Genomic DNA, 24,075 nt, shown 5'->3' with positions numbered 1-24,075 from the left:
AGGGACAGAAGACAGATAAGTGATTAGAAGTTCCTGCTGGAGTGAGACCATGGACCATGTGATTTTTCTATACCCCACATAGGAAAAGAGCACCTTTATATTCTTTGAATATGGTGGACAGACTTGGTAGGGAGGCAGAGAAGGATGTGTATGTGTGTGTGATGTCGGGCCAATTTCCTGTGATGTGGGAGGCAAGATCTTCTGAGAGTGAGTAGGGTGGGAGCTGGATTGTGGGTTTAAACAAGGACGTGGACTTTTGGGAGAGTCAGTGTACAGATAGGAAGAAGTTGCTCCGTGGGTCCTGATGACCACATATCAGGATGGCCCAGCGATGCTAGATTTCAAAGATGAGCTCTCTGGCCACCCTAGTCAGTGGGACTCTGGTGATCTCTGAGGCTTTGGAGCTGAGCTTTGGGGTGGGAAGACTGAGATCCAGAGAATTGAGGGTGCTAATGAGAACAGAGTTCCATTGACAGCCTGAGCCTTATAGAGAAGGCAGGCCAGAGAGAGGGAGCAGAAGTAAGTGTCATATGAACTAAGCGACTTAATGTTGTTAAGTGAGTCGGAAATTCACTGTCTTACGCAGATAAGTAAGGTTAGAGTTAACATGTATCAAAGGTTTACCAGGTATTATACTGGTACCAGTTTTATTGTGCTCTTGCTAACAAGTGTTCTTTCACCTTTTGGGGATGATCTTACAGGGGTAAAAAGCTGGTACAAACTTTGATTCCTCAGGTGATTCCTCAGGTGAACAGCAAGTTCACGTATGGGCTATGCGTACATACGAGAGAGAGAGATTGAAAGACTCCTCACGTTCTTTGACCATGCTTGACAATCAATCAAACACTTCTACATTCTAGTCCTAAGTCTCGAGTACACAGAATACGTTCCAGGAGTAATTTATATACTCAACAGGCAATTGTATCTAGTATAGTAAATGGGAAAGTTGAGGAAAAAGTATCAAGCTAACTGTGGCTTTGGTGGGTTTATGTAGTCGCCTTAGAAACGTCCCCATCGTCAGTGGGAGCACAGTTTGATTCCTTGGTGCCACAGGTGTCTCCATCCCTGGATATTCCAAACTCACATTCAGTTGTGAGAAGCATTCCGTCCCGAAGAAGCACCTGACCAAGAAGCTCGAGGCTTCCTGTGAGGAGATGCTCACTAAGGTTAAAGACGAGTTAGACTACACCGTGGACAGCCAGACAGGGGACTTGTCCCTAAAGGGCAAATGCAAGACTGTCAAGGTTGGTGCGACGACCTGTGTGCAGGGGTGTGTGTGGCCAGAGGGCACAGGGACATGATGAGGGGAAGGCGAGCCAGTGTGACACAGGATGTCCTGGATCCACAGGCGAATAGGGAGGAGAGTTTGCATTGATGATGGGTGGGTCATGCGGTCGGCACACGTGGTCCCCCAGCCCGTTCGTGGACTCAGTTTCTTGTGTATTTTTAAAAAAAGGCAGGTCCATCCAAGAATGCAAAGTGGATGAGCCACTTACACGTGCCCCAAAGAGAACTGGAGCGACTTCTGCTTGTCAGGATGGAGAGTCGGAACCGCTTCCTAAAAAACCCTCGGTTTTTCCCTCCTAACACTCCCCAAGGAGGCAAGTCTCTTCTCTTTCCCCCAAAGAAGCCAATGCTGACAGGAGACTTCCCGAGTGGAGATCTGGAGGAGAGGTGGGTCTTTTCCAGAAAGTCAGACCTGTGGAAGTAAACCCAGAAGGTCCTAGGTCTGCTCTGGGTTATAGAGGATCCTAGACTTTTGGGGGAGGGTGGGGGGCAGGATATCAGTATCAGAACAGAGCAGGGCTTCAGGGCTCCCCAGAGGCCTGGGTTTGTGTTCCTCTGACCTGCCAGAGCCCCTCTGCTTACATCTGACTGGTCTTGGTCTGTAACCATGTGCTTTTCCATTGCCCTCATACGTCTTGGAATACGAACCTAAAAATAAAAATACTTAAAATTTGATTAATTACAAATAATAAATTAAAATTGTGATTTTTCTCTCAGAGCACCCCTTTGGCTTATTTCATTAACTGTCCTTATGAAGGGAATGAATGGCTTCATGGGTTCATAGTTTCAGGGGACTTAAAACTATTCACACGTATTAAAGAATGTCTTTTTATCAAGAAAAATTAGACAGATATTTGCAAAGAAACACAGCACCTATATTGAAAACCCAATTAGGATATTTGTGTGGAAGCTTCCAGAGTGGAAGCTTCCTGTGTGCATATTGAAAATGAAACACGCAGCTGCACATATCTTCACAAAGATTCTGTCCTACAGGAAAATTATTTTGTAACCTGCTTTAAAAACAGGAACAAAACCCAATACATGACATATTGTGAATAGCTTTGACAGTTTGGGTGTCTTTGTTTTGCACAAATCACGCAAATGAAACTGACAGCCTTTCTCCCCTCATTTGCCCTTCCACAGTTGTGTGGATACTCCCGTGTTTCTGGCTAAACCATCAATCGGATTTTTCACGGATTATGAAATTGGGCCAGTTTATGAGGTAAAAAATCTTATTTCTCTCTAGCACCCCCCCTTCATCAGCTTCCTTATGTTTTAAGGATGCATGGAATTTTAAAACCATATACAAAATTAGAGTAAGAGACTACAATAAATCCTTGTGTGCCCATCACCCACCTTCAATAATTATCTTTTTTCTGCAAATCTGGTTTCACGTATTACTCCCACTGCTTCTTTGTGTGTGTGTCTATGTACATGTGCATACACTGGAGTGTTTTAAGGAAAAGCCTAGGGATGCCTGGGTGGCTCAGTGGTTGAGCATCTGCCTTTGGCTCAGGGTGTCATCCCAGGGTCCAGGATCGAGTCCCACATGGGGTTCCCACAGGGAGCCTGCTTCTTCCTCTGCCTGTGTCTCTGCCTCTCTGTATCTCTCATGAATGAATAAATAAATAAAAATATTTTTTAAAAAAAGCCTAGACATCAGACCATTCTTTAATTAAAAATTCAGTATGTATGTCTACAGGCAAGGACTTTTACAAGATAACCATTATCATACCCAGGAGTATTAACATTAATTAACATTAATGAATACTAACTAATATCGGGATGCCTGAGTGGCTCAGTGATTGAGCATCTGCCTTCAGCCCAGGGTGTGATCCTGGAGTCTTGGTATCAAATCCCATGTCAGGCTCCCTGCATTGAGCCTGCTTCTCCCTCTGCCTGTGTCTGTGCCTCTCTCTCTCTGTGTCTCTCGTGAATAAATGAATAAAATCTTAAAAAAAAAAAAAGTCAGTGTACATTTGGTGTATTTGAATCAGAATTCAAACATTGCATTTGGTTAAAATATCTCTTATTCCTCCTTAATTGGTAGTGATCCCTCCTCTACCCCCTGCTAGATTTTTTTCCCCTGAAGTGACTATTTCTGTTGCTGTACACAGTGGTTGAGACTTCTGGTTGTCCAATATCTTCACCAGGACTCAGTCTTTTTAACTTTAACCATTCTGAAAGGTATCAGAGATAACTCATTGTGCACATTTTCATGTGTCTATTGGCCATTTGGATAACCTCTTTTGTGAACTGTTGATTAATACCCATTTTTTCTCTTGGGTTGTCTGTCTTTTCCTTGCTTATGGATAGACTTTTTAGTCCTATAATAGATTTGAGTTCTTTTTTGAACCATATCTATTCTCAGAGTTTACCTTTTCATTTTTTTTCTTTTATGGAAGTAGAGCTGATACACACCGTCACATTAGTTTCATTACTATGAATGACATAGTAATTCAATGATTCTGTGCCTTATGCTCTGCTTACCACAAGTGTAGCTCCCATCTGTCAGCGTACAACACAATTATAATACCATTAACTCCACTCCATTCCCCATGCTGTGCCTTTCATCTCCATAACTAACACATTCCAAACTGGAAGCCTGTATCTCCCACTCCCCTTCACTCATTTTGCCCCTCTCCCACCCGTCTCCCCTCTAGCAACCATCAATTAGTTCATTCTCTGCATTTATAGGTCTGATTCTACTTTTTTGTTTGTTCATTGTTTTTTTAGGTTCTACATTTAAGTGAAATCATATGGTATTTATTTGTCTTTCTCTGCCTGACTTATTTCACTTAGTGTACTACCCTCTGAGTCCATCTGTGTTATCACAAATGGCAAGATTTCGTTCTTTTTATGACTTACTAATATTCCATTGTGTATATGTACCAAATTTTCTTTATTCATCTACCAAAAGACGTTTAGGTTACTTCCATGTCTTGGTCATTGTAAATAATGCTGTAATAAACCTAGAGGTGCATACATGTTTTCAAATTAGTGTTTTCACTTTCCCTGGATAAATACCCAGCAGTAGAATTACTGAATCATAGGGCAGCTCTATTTTTAATTTTTTGAGGAACTTCTATTCTGGTTTTCACAGTGTCTGCACCCATTTACATTCCCATCAAAAGTGTGTGAGGGTTCCTCTTTTTCTCCACATCCTCACCAACACTTGTTGTTTCTTGTGTTGTTGATTTTAGCCATTCTGACAGGTGTGAGATAATACCTCATTGTGTGATAATACCTGCCATTCTGACAGGTGTGAGATAATACCTCATTGAGTGATGTTGAGCATCTTTTCATGTGTCTGTTAGCCATCTGGATGTCTTTTGTGGAAAAATAATCAGGTCCTCTGCTCATTTTTAATTGGACTATTTGGGGGGTTTTTGCTGTTGACTTGTATAAGTTCTTTATATACTTTGGATACTAACCTCTTGTTAGATACATCATTGGCAAATATGTACTCTTAGTAGGTTGCCTTTTCATTTGTTGATGATTTCCTTCACTGTGCAAAAGCTTTTTATTTTGATACAATTCCTATCATTTATTTTTGCTTTTATTTCCCTTTTCTGAGGAGACCTATCTAGAAAAAAGTTGTTAAGGCTAACGGCAGAGATTACTGCCTATTTTTCTTTAGGTGTTTTATGATTTCAGGTCTCATATTTTGGGTTTATTTTTGTGTATAGTGTTAGAAAGGGTCCAGTTTAATCAGCATGTAGCTGTCCAGTTTTCCAAATACCATTTATTGAAGAGATTGTCTTTTCTTCATTGCATATTCTTGCCTCATTTGTCACAGATTCATTGATCATATAAGTGTTGGTGGATTTTTGGGTTCTCTAGTCTGTTCTCTTGATCTATGTGTCTGTTTTTGTGCCAGCACCATACTGTTTTTGTTATTATTGTTTTGTGTATCTTGAGATCTGGGATTGTAATACCGCCAGCTTTATTCTTTTTTTGCAAGAGTGCTTTGATTATTCAGGGTCTTTTGTGGTTCTATACAAATTTTAGGATTATTTATTCTAGTTCTGTGAAAAATGCTGTTGGTATTTTGATAGGGATTGCATTGAATTTGTAGATTGCTTTGGGTAGTATGGATGTTTTACTGTTCTTCTAACTCATGAGCATTGAATATCTTTCCATTTATTTGTGTCATCTTCATTTTCTTTCATCAGTGTCTTATAGTTTTCAGAGTACAGGTCTTTCATCTCCTAGGTTAAGTTTATTCCTAGTTATTTTATTCTTTTTGGTACAATTTTAAGTGAAATTGTTAATTTCCTTTTCTGAAACTTCATTATTAATTATAGAAATCCAACATATTTTTGTATATTATTTTTGTGTCCTGAAACTTTACAGAATTCATTTATTCTAATAGTTTTTGATGTTGAACCATCCTTGTATTCCCAGAATAAGTCCCACTTGATTGTGTGAATGATACTTTTAATGTATTTTTGGATTTGGTTCACTCATATTTTGTTGAGGATTTTTTTATCCATGTATTTTAAGGATATTGGCCTGTGGTTTTCTTTTTTTTGTAGCATCTTGGTCTGGTTTTGGTTCAGAATAATGCTGGCCTCATAGGATGTATTTGGAATATTTCCTTTCCTCTTGTATTTTTGGAATAGTTTGAGGAATAGGTATTAACTCTTTTTTTTTAATGTTTAGTAGAATAGTTTGAGGAATAGGTATTAACTCTTTTTTTAATGTTTAGTAGAATTTACTTATGAATCCACTGGGTCCTAGACCTTTGTTTCTTCGAGTTTTTTTTATTGCCAATTCCATTTCATTACTAGTTATGAGTCTTTTCAGATTTTCTATTTCTTCTTGATTAGTTTTGAAAGATCATGTGTTTCTAGGAATTTATCCATTTCTTCTGTGTTGTCCAATTTGTTGGCATATAATTTCTCATAATAATCTCTTATAATCTTTTGGATTTCTGTGGATGCCATTTGTTCCTTCTCTTTAATTTTTTATTTTATTTATTTCAGTTCTCTCACTTTTTGTCCTGATGACTCTGATGAAAAATTTATCAATTTTATTTTTTCAAAGAACCAGCTCTTGGTTTCATTGATTTTGTCTATTGTTTTTTGGTCTGTATTTCATTTAGTTCCACTGTGATCTATATTATTTTCTTCCTTATACTAACTTAGGGCTTTGTTTGTACTTCTTTTTTCTAGTTCATTTATATCTAAGGGTAGATGGTTTATTTGAGCTTTTTCCTGTTTCTTGAGGTAGGCCTGTATTGCTATATATTTCCTTCTCAGAACCATTTTCATTGCATCCCAGAGATTTTGGACCATTGTGTTTTCATTTTCATTTGTCATTAAAATTTCATTTTAATTTCTTCATTGACCCATTGGTTATTTAGTAGTATGTTGTTTAGTCTCCATGTGTTTATGATTTTTCCAGCTTTTTTCTTGTAATTGATTTCTAGTTTCACACTGTTGTGGTTGGAAAAGATGTTTAATATGATTTTGATCTTCTCAAATTTATTGAGACTTGTTTTGTGGCTTAAAATGGGGTCTTTCCTGGAGGATGTTACATGTGCACTTGAAAACAATATGTATTATGTTGTTTTTGAATGAAATGTTCCATATATATCTGTTAAGTCCATCTGTTTTAATATGTTATTTAAAGACATTGTTTCCCTCTTGATTTCTGCCTGGATTGTCTATCCATTGGTATACCCATTGATGGGGTGTTTAAGTCCCCTACTATTATCATACGATGGTCAATTTCTCCCTTTATGTCTATTAAGATTTCCTCTGTGTATTTAGGTGCTCTAACATTGGGTGTATAGATATTTACAATTGTTATATCCTCTTATTACATTGATCCCTTTATCATTTTGTAATGCCTGTTTTGTCTCTTTTCCCTGATATAAGTATTGCTATCCTGTCTTTTTTTCTCCCCACTTGCATGGAATCTATTTTTCCATCCCTTAGCTTTCAGTGTATGTCCTTCAGACCTGAAGTGAGTCTTTTGTGGGCAGTATATAGAGGGCTCTTGTTTTTTATCCATGTGTCACTCTGTATCTTTTGATTGGAGCATTTAGACCATTTAAAGTACATTTAAATTAATTACATTTAATTAATTACATTTAAAGTAATTATTTGAAAGTATGAATTAATTGCCATTTTGTTCATTGTCTTCTGATTATTTTTGTAGTTCTCTGTTCCTTTCTTCTCATGTTTTCTTTCCTTGTGATTAATTACCTTGATGTTAAGTTGTGTTTCCTTTCTCTTCATTTTTTTGTGTACCATAGGTTTTTGGTTTGTGGTTATCAGGAAGCGCATTCTAAGTATATAGCAGTCTATATTAAGTTGATGATCATTTAAATTTGAAAACATTGTTAAGGAATTTCATTTTAACTCTCCCTCCACATGTTATGTATATGTTATTGTATTTTACATCTTTTTATTCCGCAAGTCCCCTCAGCTAATTTTTAAGATATAATTGATTTACTTCTTTTGTCTTTTCAACTTCATACTAGCTTTTTAAGTGATGACTCCACTGCCTTTACTGTGTCTTTCCTTTTATTTATAAAATTTTTCCTTTCATAATTGTATTTCTAATTATGACTTTTTCTTTTCCACTTAAGTCCCTTTAATATTTCTTCTAAAGCCTGTTTGGTGGTGATGAATTCCTTTAGCTTATTTTTCTGCGAAATCTTATATCTTTTCCTTCAATTCCAAATAATAACCTTGAAATATATCATGCTACTCTCTCCTTACCCCATAGGGATTTTTTATTAGTTTGAGTTCTTCTATTGTTTCTTTTTGGAATCATAAGCAAATATGTGGATATATTTGAGTTCCCTTTCCTTCTTACTGTCCTTGGTACCTTGTTTGTTTCACTTAACAGCATATCTAGTGATTCCTTGGAGAGTAGATATAGAGACTGACCTGATTTCCCAGTCTCCTTCATTTTCATGCTAGCCTCCACCATCCTAGGGAATCAGACCAAGACCACGCATAGTAGTCACTGACTCTGCTCACCAGGTCTAAAGACAGCCAGGCTTAATCATGACAGATCTCATGACAGATCCTTCATATACATGTGAATTGTAATTTACACTTTAAAGAGCATTTGCAAATCCATAATCTTTTTTTAAAGATTTATTCATTTATTTTAGAGAGAGAGCAAGAGCATGTATGTGTACATGGGGGATGGGGCAGAGGGAGAAATCCTCAAGCAGGCACCCTGCTGAGCCTGACTCTGGGCTCCATCTCAGAACCCTGAGATCACAACCCAGGCTGAAATCAAGAGTTAGACACTCAACAAACTCAACTACCCAGGTGCCCTGCAAATCCATCATTCTTCATGAACTCTCAACCACCTGTGGTAAAAGCAGACAAATATGTCAGTCTTATGTGCTGTTTGCTAAAGCAGTTTTGTTGTTGTTGTTGTTGTTGTTGTTATTTCTTTAATATAACAGTGATAGATTCTTTTTTGGACTTCTGTGTCTAGTCACCATGTTTCAAGGACAGTTGCAGAAACTAGCAAAGACTCCAAGAAAGAGAGTAAAAATAATTTCCATTGGAGAGTGGAAGGAGGCAAAAGGAGAGACACGCAGGGCCATATGATAGACCCTTTATATGCAGGACTGGAGGGTGTCAACTGTGGAAGCCTATAGACAAGGTAGACACAGAATGCCTTCTTGTCTTCCCTCCTGTCTCTGCCTAGTGCTCTACTGCTCATCGTTTTCCTATTGCTGAGTTGTCACTTCTTTGGAAGATCACCCTGACCTTTCTTAACTGGATTAAATGTCCTGATTGCAGGCTCTTTTCCTACCACTTGCTCTTTGGTGACACAGTGTTACATTTGTCTTCCCAATAGACTGTAAGCCCAACAGAATTATTTCTAGGTTTGTGTTATCATTTTATTATTAGTGCTTGGCATACTGTAGTTCCTCAGTTAATATGTATGGACTGAATTACATAAATACTTGAAGACAGGTCTACCTGTTAGCCTTGCCTACCCCTGATAAGATAAATCGAGAGCAAATGAAAGGTGCCATATTTTACTAAAAAACAATAACAACAACAACGACAACAACAAAAAACATCCAACTCTGTGTGTGTGTGTGAGAGAGAGAGAGAGAGAGAGAGAGACAAGAGACAGAGTCAGAGAGAGAGGGAGAGAATGACTTCCAAAGGGTTTTGATAAGTTAGTGAATGACAGCCCACAAATGGGCTTAAGGTATTTATTCCTTTAGAAGGTTACTAAGCAGCATGCCTGGGTGACTCAGTTGGCTAAGCATCTGACTTGATTTTGGCTCAGTTCATGATTTCAGGGTCGTGAGATCAAGCCCTGCCTCAGACTTTGTGCTGAGCATGGAGCCTGCTTAACATTCTCTCCCTCCCTCTCCCCCCTCTGCCCCTCTCCCTACTTGAGTTCTCTCTCTCTCTTAAAAAAAAAAAGAAGAGGTATGTGATTTTCAAAGAGGCAGAAAAAAAAGAAGGTTACTAAGCAGGAAAAGTGTTTTATGGGGAAGTATATGTACAATAACGTTAAAAATTAAAGTATGATGTAATGATTACATAAAATGAGTACCTATGGCTAGAAGCCACCAATAGTACATAAAGAATCATACATAATCAGTACACTTCAGAGAAAAATTTATGGTCATAAGTTTTTTTAATAAACTTGATATTGATGAAACATCTTAAATTTTAAAAATATATGAATGAAAATTAGATTTTTTACTGTTGCAAAAAGAAGTTACAAATAAGAAATGGGGATGCTAGAATCAACTCTGGTGCTGGATTGTAGTTGGAGGCATAAGTATGGATTTGTGGTTTCAAACTGTGCATTACACTTACACACAGATGGATAGGTACAGGAATAAATGTAGATGTATATGAATGCATAAGTTAGTACAATTGCATGTATTTCCTATCTACCCAGAGGAACAGAAATAGTGACACTCTAATAGCAGTTAGCACACCTAGTGTCCAGATCTTGGTTTCTAAGTACTGTCCCAATAAAAGGCACCAGGGCTGCTTAGTAAAGTAGTTGATTCCAGGGCTGAAACAGGGGAAATATGTGAACCTAGAGCATCTGTGGTACCATAAAGTGTAAAGAAGTGCTGAGAAAGAGAGAGAAAAAGAGAGAAAGATATAGATGGATGGTTGGAAGAGGGGACATTTCAAGAGGACACAGAGCTCACAATAGCCAAAGTTGAAACATTTGAAACAATAAAATAAATAATAATGGTATTAGATTATAACCCAAAGAATAAAATAAATGTCTATGAATTCATACTGATATAAGGAAATATCTGAATAAATAAATAAATGGAGAAAAGGATAACTCTCTGTTACAGAAGAATTCTAAGTTAACTTTTAAGTTTTTAAGTAATCACACTCAATATGGGGCTCAAACTCAAACTCACAACCCTGAGATCAAGAGTTGCATGCTCTACTGAGCCATCAGCTGCCTCTATTACAGGAGAATTCTCATTTTTAATATAGAAAGAATGAAAGAAATAAAAAAGTTACCATTAAATATCACACTGATAAATTTGCAGGCAAGATACACTAATAGATGCTAAAATTAGTGAGTAAAAGTTTAAATAGAAACAGAAAAGTCTTTCCCCAAATACCTTGTAATTACAAAGGAAAAATAATAACTACAATAGAGAATCCTAGCAGACACCACTTTGGCCAAATGATTTATTTTAACATCCCCATAATAAGACATTTTGATATCATAGGCCCCCAATATTACGTACTGAGAAGGGCACATCACTTATGTGATATTCTTGCAAATAATGCATAACCTCAATCTAATCATGAGTAGACATCAGACAAACACAACGGAAGGCCATTCTACAAGAACATTGCACAAAATAACTGACCAGTGCTCTTCAGAAGGCTCAAGATCAGGGCACCTCGTTGGCTCAATTTGTTAAGCCTCCGACTCTTGGTTTCTGCTCGGGTAATCTCGTGGTCATGGGATTGAGGCCCATGTGGGGCTTTATGCTCAGCACAGAATCTGCTTCAGATTCTCTCTCCTCTCCCTCTGCCCCCCCCCCCAAATAAATAGAATCTTTAAAAAAAAATAAAAGGCTCAAGGTCATGGGCAACAGGAAAGACTAAGGAACTGTCACAGATCAGAGGAGACTAAAAAGACATGGAAACATAATGCAATTTCAGATTTTGGATTGGATCCAGCAATGGAAAAAGGAAGTTAGTAGACAAATTGGAAAAGTTTACATGGATTCTGTGGTTTAGTTAGTATAGTGTAGCAAACTTTATTTCTTAGGTTTGATCATAGTTCTCTTGTTATGAAGATGCCAATATAAGGGGAAGCTGAGTAAAGAACATATGGGAACTCTCTGGATTATTTTTTGTAACTCTTGTAAATCTTTTTTTTAAGCTTTTATTTATTTATTCATGAGAGACACACAGAGAGAGGCAGAGACACAGGCAGAGGTAGAAGCAGGTTCTTTGAGGGGAACCCGATGTGGGACTCGATCCCAGGATTCCAGGACCACGCCCTGAGCTGAAGGCAAATGCTCAACCACTGAGCCACCCAGGCATCCCTGTAACTCTTGTAAATCCAATATCAAAACCAAGCATTAAAAAATATATGTATATTAGGAAGATCTCCGGTTATGGCAATATTGTAGCTAGATAACCTGAAGAATAAGAATCTAAAGAAAATGAGAATTCTAGATAGAACTGAAACTACTCAGTAGTAATAGGGCTTACCAGCAATTCAGACACAGATGAAGAGAAGACTTGCAGAGAGTTCAGTAGAAGAGATCCAGACCAAACCACAAAGAGAAAAAAAGAAGGAAAAATACAGAAAGTAGCATTTTAAAATATGGGACCTAGTAGGTATGGGACCAGGGGTCCCAAAAGGTCTGCTACATAATTGGAAGTCCCCAAAAGAGAGGAGAGAGAGGATGGGGCAGCAGCAGAGTTGGAAGATGTAGTGGATGACAGTGATCTAAAAGTAACAAAGAAATCTTAAAAAAAAAAAAAATAGGGCACCTGGGTGGCTCAGTGGTTGAACATCTGCCTTTGACTCAGGTTGTGATCCTGGGGTTCTGGGTTTGAGTCCTGCATCAGGCTCCCCACAGGGAGCCTGCTTCTCCCTCTGTCTATGTCTCTGGCTCTCTCTCTCTCTCTCTTTGTGTCTCTCATGGATAAATAAATAAAATCTTTAAAAGATAACTAAATAAAAGTAACAAAGACATCAAGCCATAGATTGAGGCGCTAACAACCCTCAGCAGAGTAAAATAAAAGAAAATTATACCCAGGCATGTTATACTAAAATTCTGTTCTAAACCAAAGAAGGAGGGGGAAACCCTAACTTTAAGCATCTAGAGAAAAAAGACCCACTACCTTCTAACAGAAAAATGATTGAAGCTAAAAAATACTTGGAATGGAAGCTTCAAAGTGGTGAAAGAAAGTAACTTTCAATATAGAATTCTAAACCTAGTGAAAATATTCTTCAAAAATGAAGATAAAATGAAGACATTTGCAGACAAAAGCTGATAATTCACAACCAGATAATAATCATTCATCACCAGGAGATCTGCACCAAAGGAATTTCCAGTCAGAAGAAAATGATACCCATATGGAAGGAGAGTAATGCAAGAAGGAATGAAAAGCAACAATTGCATGACATGTAAATGGACCAGGTACTCCAATTAAAAGAGAAGGATTATCAGACTGGTTAGAAAAACAAACACCAACTAAACATTGCTTGTATGACATTACCTTAAAAGTAAGGATAAAGGATGGAAAAAGCTTTATTAAGCCTATAGAAGTTAAGTTAGCCTAGCCTAAAATGAGTTCATTTAAAGTCAGTATTTGGGAGGAGTTGAAGATGGCAGAGGAGTAGGAGACCTTAGTTTTATCTGGTCCCAGGAATTCAGCTAGATAGCTATTAAATCATTCTGAACACCTGAAATCCCACTGGAGATCTAAGAATAGCTGCAACTCTGCAAATAGAAAAGCTACCACTTTCTGCAGGGTAGGAGATGCGGAGAAGTGAATCTGAGGCGATATATGGGAAGATAAACTGTAGCAGGTAGGGGTGGTGGGTCGGGAGCCCCCATCAGCCCCACCAGAAAGTGCTAGAGCCACAGAGCACAAATCCAAACTTTTAGAGGTCTGCTCCTGTTGGAGACATCCCTGCCTGAACCCTTTCAAGCAAGGATGGAATCCTAGGTGGGACAGTGTGGTCTCAGGATCCTCAAGGTCACAGGAAGACCCAGGCATTGGAGTCAGCAGAGCTCCTGAGCATCATCGGAGCAGGGGAAGCTGGCTGCAGTCAGCAAGCTAGAGAGTGGGCTCTCAGCTTGGGGTTGCCATAAACTGTGAACCATGGCACAGTCTGCATGACTGTTCCCTGCTCCCACTTCCGGAGCAGGGCCCCAGCAAGTGGCAGAGACCCCCTCTGCCTCCCTGCAGGAGCCTACAGGGTTTGGGGACTCAGGCACTAGAGAATCAGCACAACAGGCCCTTCCCCCCAGAAGATCCGCAAGACCATCCAGTCAAGACCAAGTCTACCAATCACACAGAAGTGCAAAACTCCAGCACTAGGGGAATATAGCATGTAGAATTCATGACTTCTTGTTTTTTGTTTCTTTTTCTCACGATTCTGTAGTCTTTCAATTTTAATATTCTCTTTCCTTTTCAACCAATTTCTTGTTTTATCAATTATTTTTAAAGTTTTTTTCTTAATTTTCATTTTTACAGTTGCATTCTACCGTTTCATTGTATTTCATTTTTATCTTGTATATATATTTCTTTCTTTGCAATCTTGGGATTCAGTTTCTTCTAACAGCCCGGAATCTAGTGTATGGCTCTATTCTCTTCACCAGTCTGTTCATATTTGCTTTTGTTTGTTTGTTTGTTTTTTCTTCCTTTTTTTTGTTTTCATTTTTGTTAAAGTCTTCATTAATTTTCATCTTTACAGTTAATTCTATCCTTTAAATGTATTTAATTTTACTTTTGTATATATATGTTTTTCTTTCCTTATAATTTTGAGATGTAGTTTCTTCTAACAAACCAGCCAAAACACACTCAGAATATAGTGTAATGCTCTGTTCTGTTCACTTTTCTGTTTATATTCCTTCTTTTTTAAAAATATTTTATTTATTTATGCATGAGAGACACAGAGAAAGAGAGGTAGAGACACAGGCAGAGGGATAAGCAGTCTCCATGCAGAGAGCCTGACGTGGGACCCGATCCTGGGTCTCCAGGATCATGCCCTAGGCTGAAGGCGGCGCTAAACCACTGAGCCACCCAGACTGCCCTTTTTCCTTTTTTTTTGTCTTTTAATTTTCATTTTTACAGTTACATTCTATTCCTCCATTGTAGTTTTTGTACATATAACTTTTTCTTTTGTTATAATTTTAGGATCTAGTTTTCAGACAAATGGACCAAAAAACATGCAGAATCCAGTGTATTGTTCTATTTTGTTCACCTGGTTGATTATATTCTCTCTCTCTCTCTCTTTCTTTCTTTTTGGTTTTGAGTCTCTTCTGATTTGTTTAGTGTCTATTTTGGGTCATTGTTGCTATTTTAGATTTTTGTTCCCTGGTTCCATCTGTTCTTCTCTGGATAGAATGGTAAGATAAAAACTCATCTCAAAAACGAAAACAAGAGACAGGGACCTGAGCAGTTTGGCCATAAGTAAGATGTCAGAACTAGACTTCAGAATAATGATTATAAAGATAATAATGGGACTTGAAAAAAGCATAGAAGACGCTAGAGAATAACTTTCTGGAGAAACAAAAAGACTAAAATCTAATCAAGTCAAAATCTGAAAGGCTACTAATAAGATGCAATAAAAATGAAGGCTCTAACTGCTAAGATAAATGAGGCAGAAGAGAGAATTAGTGATCTAGAAAATAAAAAATGGAGAATAAAGATACTGAGAAAAAAATATAAACAACTACTGGGTCACTGGAGGGAAGGGGGAGAATTAGAGAGGTAAGTGATACCATAAAGTGAAGCAATATTAGAATAATTGGGATCCCAGAAGAAAAGGAAGTGGGGGTGGCGGAAGGTATATTGGAGCAAATTATAGCAGAGAACTTCCCTAATCTGAGGAAGGAAACAGGCATCCAAGCCCAGGAGGAAGAGAACAGCCCTCAGAATCAATAAAAATAGGTCAACACCCTGACATATAAGATGAAACTTACAAATCTCAGAGACAAAGAGAAAATCATGAAAGCAGCTCTGGACAAGAGGCCTATAACCTACAAGAGTAGAAACACTAGACTGGCAGCAGACCTATCCGCAGAGACCTGGTAGGCTAGAAAGGATGAGCATATGTTCAGGATGCTAAATGAGAAAAATACACAGCCAAGAATACTTTATCCAACGAGGATCTCATTAAAAACAGAAGGATAGATAAAAAGCTTCTAGGACAAACAGAAGCTAAAAGAATTTATCATCGCCAAACCAGCCCTACAAGAAATATTAAAAGGGATTCTTTAAGTGAAGAGAGCCCAAAAGTAACATAGACCAGAAAGGAACAGAGACAATATACAGAAACAGTGACTTTATAGTTAATACAATGGCACTAAATTCATATCTTTAAATAGTTACTTTGAATGTAAATGAGCTAACTTCCCTAATCAAAAGACACAGGGTATCAGATTGGATAAAAAAGCAAGACCCATTGATATGCTGTCTGCAAGAGACTCATTTAAGACCCAAAGACAACTCCATATTTAACATGAGGGGTTGGAAACCCATTTATTATGCTAATGGACATCAAAAGAAAGCTGTGGTAGCAATTCTTACATCAGATAAATTATATGTTAAACCAAAGACTGGGGACAACTGGATGGCTCAGTTGAGCATCTGCCTTTTAGCTCAGGTCCTGATCCAGGATCTAGGATTGAGTTCCGCATCGGCTCCTTGCAGGGAATCTGCTTCTCCCTCTGCCTATCTCTCTTTCTGTGTCTCTCATGAATAAATAAATAAAATCTTAAAAAAAAAACTCCAAAGACTAATAAGAGATGAGGAAGGACACTATATCATAATTAAAGGATCTATCCAATAAGAAGGTCTAACAATTATAAATACTTATGCCCATAACGTGGGAGCAGCCAGTTATATAAGCTAATTGATAACAAAATTAAAGAAACACATGGATAATAATACAATAATTGTGGGGGACTTTAACATCCCACTCACTGCAATGGACAGATAATCTAAGCAGAAGATCAACAAGGAAACAAGGGCTTTGAATGACACACTGGACCAGATGGACTTCACAGATATATTCAGAACATTCCATCCTAAAGCAACAGAACATATATTCTTCTTGAGTGCATTTGGAACATTCTCCAGAATAGATCACATACTGGGTCACGAATCAGGTCTCAACCAGTACCAAAAGATTGGAGTCATTCCCTGCATATTCTCAGATCACAATGCTTTGAAATGAACTCAGTCACAAGAGGAAATTTGGAAAGAGGCTAAAGAGCATCCTACTAAAGAATGAATGGGCCAACCAGGAAAATAAAGAAGAATTTTTAAAATCCATGGAAACAGATGAAAATGAAAGCAACACTGTTCTAAACCTTTGGGATGCAGCAAAGGTGGTCCTAAGAGGGAATTTTTTTGTTTTCTCAAAAAACAAGAAAGGTCTCAAATACAAAAGCTAACCTTACACCTAAAGGAGCTGGAGAAAGAATAGCAAATAACACCTAAATCACGCAGGAGAAGACAATTAATAAAGATTAGAGCAAAATAATGAAATAGAAACCAAAAGAACAGTAAAATAGGTCAACGAAACTAAGAGCTGGTTCTTTGAAAGAATTAATAAGATTGATAAACACCTGGCCAGACTTATCAAAAGAAAAGAGAAAGAACCCAAATAAATAAAATCATGAACTAGAGAGGAGAGATCACAACGAACACTGAAGAAATACAAATACTTATAAGAACATATTATGAGCAACTATGTACCAACAAATTAGGCAATCTGGAAGAAATGGATGCATTCCTAGAGACTTACAAACTACCAAAGCTGAAACAGGAAGAAATAAAAAATCCGAAGAGACCCATGACCAGCAAGGAGATTGAAGCAGTAATCAAAAACCTCCCAACAAGAGTCCTGGGCCAGATGGCTTCCCAGGGGATTTCTACCAAACATTTAAAGAATTAATACCTATTCTTCTGAAACTGTTATAAAAAATAGAAATGAAAGGAAAATTTCCAAACTCATTCCCTTGATCCCAAAACCAAAGACTCCACCAAAAAGGAGAATTACAGACCAATATCACTGATTAACATAGATGCAAAGATTCTCACCAAAATACTAGCCAATAGGATCCAACAACACATTAAGAGGATTATTCACCATGACCAAGTGGGAGTTATTCCTGGGCTGCAAGTGTGGTTCAACATCTACAAATCAATCAATATGATGCATTACATTAATAAAATAAAGACAAGAGCCACATAAGCCTCTCAATAGATGCAGAAAAAGCATTTGACAAAGTACAGCATCCTTTCTTGATTAAAACTCTTCACAGTGTAGAGATAAAGGGAGCATGCCTCAATATCATAAAAGCCATCTATGAAAAGCCCACAGCAAACATCATTCTCAATGGGAAAAAACTGAGAGCTTTTCCCCTAAGGTCAGGAACACGACAAGAATGTCCACTATCACCACTATTTTCTCTTTTTTTTAAGATTTTATTTATTTATTCATGAGACACAGAGAGAGAGAGAGACAGAGAGAGAGGGAGAGGGAGAGGCAGAGACACAGGCAGAGGGAGAAACAGGTCCAATGCAGGGAGCCCGACGTGGGACTTGATCCCAGGTCTCCAGGATCACGCCCTGGGCTGAAGGCGGCACTAAACCGCTGAGCCACCAGGACTGCCCACCACTATTTTCAACATAGTACTAGAAGTCCTAGCCTCAGTAATCAGACAACAAAAAGAAATGAAAGGCATCCGAATTGGCAAAGAAGAAGTCAAACTCTCCCTCTTCACAGATGACATGATACTGTATATGGAAAACCCAAAAGACTTGACCCCAAAATTGCTAGAACTCATACAGGAATTTAGTAAAGTGGCAGGATATAAAATCAATGCACAGAAATCAGTTGCATTTATATACACTAACAATGAATGAGACAGAAGAAAAAATTTAAGGAGTCAATCCCATTTACAATTACACCCAAAACCAAAATATACCTAGGAATAAAACTAACCAAAGAGGCAAAAGATCTGTACTTAGAAAACTATAGAACACTCATGAAAGAAATTGAGGAAGACACAAAGAAATGGACAAAGGTTCCATGCTCGTGGATTAGAAGAACAAATATAGTTAAAATGTCTATGCTACCTAGAACGACCTATACATTCAATGCAATCCCTATCAAAATACCATTACCTTATTCTACAGAGTTGGAACAAATAATCCTAAAATTTGTATAGAACCAGAAAAGACACCAAGTAGCCAAAGGATTGTTGAAAAAAGAAAGCAAAAACTGGTGGCATCACAATTCTGGACTTCAAGCTACATTACAAAGCCATAATCATTAAAACAGTACTGGCACAAAAACAGACATATTGATCAATGGAACAGAATAGAGAACCCAGAAATGGACCCTCAACTCAATGGTCAACTAATCTTTGACAAAGCAGGAAAGAATATCCAATGGAAAAGACAGTCTCTTCAACAAATGGTGTTGGGAAAATTGGACAACCACATGCAGAAGAATGAAAAGTGGACCATTTCCTCACACTATACACAAAAATAGACTCAAAATGGATGAAAGACCTAAATATGAGACAGGAATCCATCAAAATCCTAGAGGAGAACATAGGCAGCAACCTCTTTGACCTTGGCCATAGCAGCATCTTGCTAGAAATGTCTCCAAAGGCAAGGGAAACAAAGGTAAAAAAAAAAAAGAACTATTGCAACCTCATCAAGATAAATATCTTCTGCACAACAGGAAACAGTCACCAAAACCAAAAGGCAACATACAGAATGGAACAAGATGTTTGCAAATGACACATCAGATAAAGGACTAGTATCCAAAATCTAAAAAGAACTTATCAAGCTCAGCAACCCAAGAACAAATAATCCAATCAAGAAATGGGCAGGAGACATGAACAGGCATTTCTCCAAAGAAAACATATAAATGGCCAACAGTCACATGAAAAAATGCTCAAAATCATTCAGCATCAGGGAAATACAGAACAAAACCACAATGAGATGCCAACTCACATCAGTCAGAATGGCTAAAATTGACAAGTCAGGAAATGACAGACATTGGCGAGGATGCAGAGAAGGGGAACCTTCTTACACTGTTGGTGGGAATGCAAGCTGGTGCAGCCACTCTGGAAAACAGTTTGAAGTTTCCTCAAAAAGTTGAAAATAGAGCTACCCTATGACCCAGCACTACTGGGTACTTATCTCAAAGATACAAATGTAGTGATCCAAAGGGGCATCTGCACCCTAATGTTTATAGCATCAATGTCCACAATAGCCAAGCTATGGAAAGAGCCCAGAGGTCCATTGACAGATGAATGGATAAAGAAGATGGGGTATATATGTATAATGGACTACTACTCAGCCATCAAAAAAAAAAATGAACTCCTTCCATTTGCAACAATGTGGATGGAACTAGAAGATATTATGCTAAGTGAAATAAGTCAATCTCATGTGTGGAATTTAAGATACAAAACAGAGGATCTGGGCAGCCCGGGTGGCTCAGTGGTTTAGCGCCACCTTTGGCCCAGGGCGTGATCCTGGAGGTCTGGGATCGAGTCCCACGTCGGGCTCCGTGCATGGAGCCTGCTTCTCCCTCTGCCTGTGTCTCTGCCTCTCTCTCTCTCTCTCTCACTCTCTCTCTCTCTCTCTCTCTCTCTGTTTCTCATGAATAAATAAATAAAAATCTTTAAAAAAAAAACAGAGGATCTTAGGGGAAGAGAGGAAGAAATAAAACAGCAAGATCAGAGAGGGAGACAAACCAAAAGAGACTCTTAATTGTAGAAGACAAACTAAGGGTTGCTGGAGGAGAAATGAGGGGATGGAGCAACTGAATGATGGGTATTAAGGAAGGCACATGATGTAATGAGCACTGGGTGTTACATAGGACTAATGAATCACTGACCTCTACCTCTGAAACCAATAATATATGTTAATTAATAAAATTTAAATAAAACATTTAAAAGTCAGTATTTATTTTGCTTCTATAATTATTGTAGATTTGTCCAGTGGGAGTCTTACAGATGGTCTGCTATGTTCTTTTGTGGTTTGCTTGTTTTTTTTGTTTGTTTGGTTTTTTTTGTACTTTCTTACATTCAAGCATTACAAGATGTTCCAGGTTCATCTTATACTCACTTTGTTCCAGTTTTGGAATCAGTTTCTAAGAAGCCCTGGTTCCTTTTTGTGGAGAACACAGAAACTTAGTATATAGAAACAAAGGTCTAAGCACTACACCTACTCTTCACTGCTGAGGTGTCCTTGCTTGTGGGTCCTTTCAACAGACAGATCTGGAGAAAAAGAGCAATTGCATAGATCCAACCATATATATGCATATGTATGTGCACACATGTACATGCATATGTCCATACACGGTTGCATACGTATTTAAAATCATGACTTTGTACTGATGCCTCTAATTATAGTCTAATCCCACACTGCCTCCTCCCATTCCATGCTTGTGGCTTGCTTCTTCCACAATCATCTCAAGACTCTGGGATCAAATTCTACTTTTGGAAGTCTCTGCATCTAGTGGCTTTTTAGTGAGGCACACGATCAGATCTCCACACTAAGTGGATGTCCAGTTGCAGGATTCTAAGTATTTATACAGTGGAAGGCATAAATCCCAGATGTATTATATTCTGGAACCAACATTTGTGGTTAAGAGTATTTGATAGAAAAAAAGTATTTGAAATGGTTCTTTCAGGCATGGTTTTAGGGGCAACTTTCATTTTCTTTCAATGTATTCAGTATTCCAGTTGGTATAGCCATGTAACAAATTGTCTCAAGACTTAATAAAAATAGCTATTTACTTGCTGATCAGTTAGGACACAGTAAGAAGAGTTTTATTTCTACTGTGATGTTTGGAGTCTTAACCAGAAAAGGAGGCTCGAAGTTTCCGAAGTGCAAATCATTCACAGGTCTGGTGGTTGATGCTGGCTTTCACCTTAGATTTCAGTTCCTTTCCCTGTGGCCTCCCATGGAGGCTTCTCTACATCAGCTAGTTTCTTCCCTCTCCTCCCGGCACAGTGGCTGGCTTCCCCAGAGCAAGCCTCCCAAAGAGAAAGATACACTCTGCCACAGTCTGTTATATAAATTTTACTATATAGGGGCGCCTGGGTGGCTCTGTTGGTTAAACGTCTGCTTTTGGCTCAGGTTGTGATCTCAGGTTCCTGGAATCGAGCCCCAGGGTGGGCTCCCTACTCAGCAGGATGTCTGCTTCTCCCTCTCCCTCTCCCCGTCCCCCGCTCATACACACACACAAACACACACACACACGCACACACACACACACTCTCTTTCTCAAATAAATAAATCTTTAGAAAAATAAATTGTATTATATATAGTGATATCTGTTAGAAACACACCTTGCATTTGTTGGGCATATGACTTTGTACATAGGTTATTTACCCAACTAAACTACAAAGTTTAAGTATAAAAATATTTTCAAATTTATAAAGTTCTTACAAATGTATGCCCCATGCACTTTCCTCAGGGAACTCCTAGGGAACATGCTCTCCTATCGGCGAGCAAACAAAGGAGGAGGAAGGCATGGTATGTAGGAAACAAAAAGATCCAACATAGGAGAGAGGTAAAAGAAATCCCCAGGTTCCTAATAGTTAAGTAGTTTTCCAGTTGCTATTGCTGCAAAGCAGATTTCTCCAAAGCTTAGCAAGTTAAAACAACCATTTTATCATGCTTCCAGATTCTTTGGATCAGAAATTCAGACAGAGCACAATGGGAATGGGTTGTTCCACAGTGTTTGAGGCCTTAGCCATAAAGAGTCAGTGCCGAGGGGTGACTTCAAAGCTGGAGCTGGAATTATCTGAGGCATTTTTACTTGCATAGTGAGTGGTTGGTTGTCAGTAGACAGCTGAGGGTGTCTACCAGAGCACCTACACATGGTGCACCTACACATGAACTCTCCCTGTGGCCTGGGTTTCCTCACAGAAGGGCTGCCTCAGGGTAGTCTGACTGTACATGGCAGCTCAAAGTGAGCATCAGACCTTCTAAGTGAATATCCTAGCAAGCACGATGGGGAGGTTGTGTCACTTTGTATGATCTAACCTTGGAAGCTACCTTCCAAGTAGACAAGTAGAGAAAGTCACTGTTTCCTCTGCATGCTGTAGGTTACAAGTGATTCACTAAGGTTGACCCAGATTCATGGGGAGGCTGTATACATCTCACTGCTCAGTGGGAGGATATCAAAGAACTTGTAGACATGTCTTAAAACTGCTACAGGGGTTGTCCTGGGTGATAGCAGTAGGCCTAGCAGTCAAGCCGCCCATATTAGAAGAGGCCAGAAGACTCTAGCAGAGGTTGATTTATGGAAGTGACATCATTAAGAGTCCCTGATACACCTGAACATCTTGGGAAGAGATTTTTAGAGAAGTGCAGGGAGATTGAATTATTAATAAGTACACATTAAACAAAATAATCAACTGATTATTAACTCTGGAAAGATAATTATATAAGGGACAATTTCATGCTCAGCTGTGAATATCATTTATACCATGACAATAATGTAAACATTAATTACTATATTAACCAAATAGTAGGATATAACTTATCTTGGAAAGATGGGAGAGAGGAAGGGTATATCATATGGTGATATGGGAGAGGAAAGAGAGAATGTGTATATCATCTATCCATAATTAATGCCTAGAAATGAAAAAAAAGTAACATGTCATATGGAGACATATTCTGAAATAATCAGCTAAAAGAGGATAAAGTATTGTAGGAAATGTCAGGAGAAGGATCCAAGGGAAGAGATCAAAGATTTTCAAAACCTTTGACTCTGTAACCTGTGTGGCTGTCCAACTTTGATGAAAATAACTACAAATAAACCCCCAAAACAAAACTTTGTAGCAAAAGAAATGCTAGGCCCAGATCACATTACAGGTGCACACCACCAACCATTTAAGCTAATCCCTATTATATATAAACTCTTTCAGAGACTAGAAAAAGAAGGAACATACCCTCATTATTATGTGATGAGCCTGCTATCTGAATGTATGTGTGCCCCCGGAAGTTATATGTTGAAATCCTAGCCTTCAGAGATGATGGTGTTAGAAGGTAGAGCCTCTGGGAGGTGCCTAGGTCATGAGGATGGGACTTCATGAATGGGATTACTGCTTTTGTAAAAAATGTTCTAGAAAATCCTTTGCCTCTTCCACTATTTTGAGAACACAGTGATAAAGGTGCCAGCTATGAATCAGGAAGAGGGCCCTCACCAAAATGTGACCATGCTGGCACCTTGTTCTTAGACTTGTGAACCTCCAGAATTGTGAGAAATAAATTTCTATTTTTATAAGCCAACAGTTTATAGCATTTTGTAGTGGAGCCCAAATGGACCAAGAAAGAGCCTAATGTTACCTTGACCTCAAAGCCACATAAGGAGCTATGACAATGAAAAACTTGCTTAAGAACATTGGTACACCCCCAGTCCCCATCCTCTGGAAGCTGCAGGAGAGCTTCTCTGTCCTGAGGTGGGGACAGATGGGACCCAGGCTGTGAATGTGAAGGCTATAGGGTTGTGGTGGGAATAGAGATCTGTATCTTGTAAGCCAGGTGGCTGTAGACT

General features: G+C 38.4%; 1 protein-coding gene across 14 annotated transcripts in view; it reads left to right on the top strand.

The window, feature by feature from the left end:
* Nucleotides 1–24,075, top strand: part of DLEC1 (DLEC1 cilia and flagella associated protein) — a 75,524-nt gene that overhangs the window by 16,332 nt on the left and 35,117 nt on the right. For 11 of the 14 annotated variants that reach the window (XM_072793338.1, XM_072793341.1, XM_072793342.1 and 8 more), the window contains exons 4-6: nt 1,054–1,244; nt 1,457–1,674; nt 2,431–2,509. The exons of the other annotated variants lie outside the window; for them this stretch is intronic. In XM_072793338.1, the coding sequence (XP_072649439.1) occupies nt 1,054–1,244; nt 1,457–1,674; nt 2,431–2,509 (488 nt within the window). The remainder of the gene's footprint in view (nt 1–1,053; nt 1,245–1,456; nt 1,675–2,430; nt 2,510–24,075) is intronic. 14 annotated transcript variants of the gene reach the window in all.

The sequence above is a fragment of the Canis lupus genome, chromosome 22 (assembly GCF_048164855.1).
Source record: "Canis lupus baileyi chromosome 22, mCanLup2.hap1, whole genome shotgun sequence".
NCBI classification, from domain to species: Eukaryota; Metazoa; Chordata; class Mammalia; order Carnivora; family Canidae; genus Canis; species Canis lupus.
The sequence above is the reverse complement of the archived record's forward strand: the minus strand, read 5'-3'. Positions and strand labels throughout refer to the sequence as shown.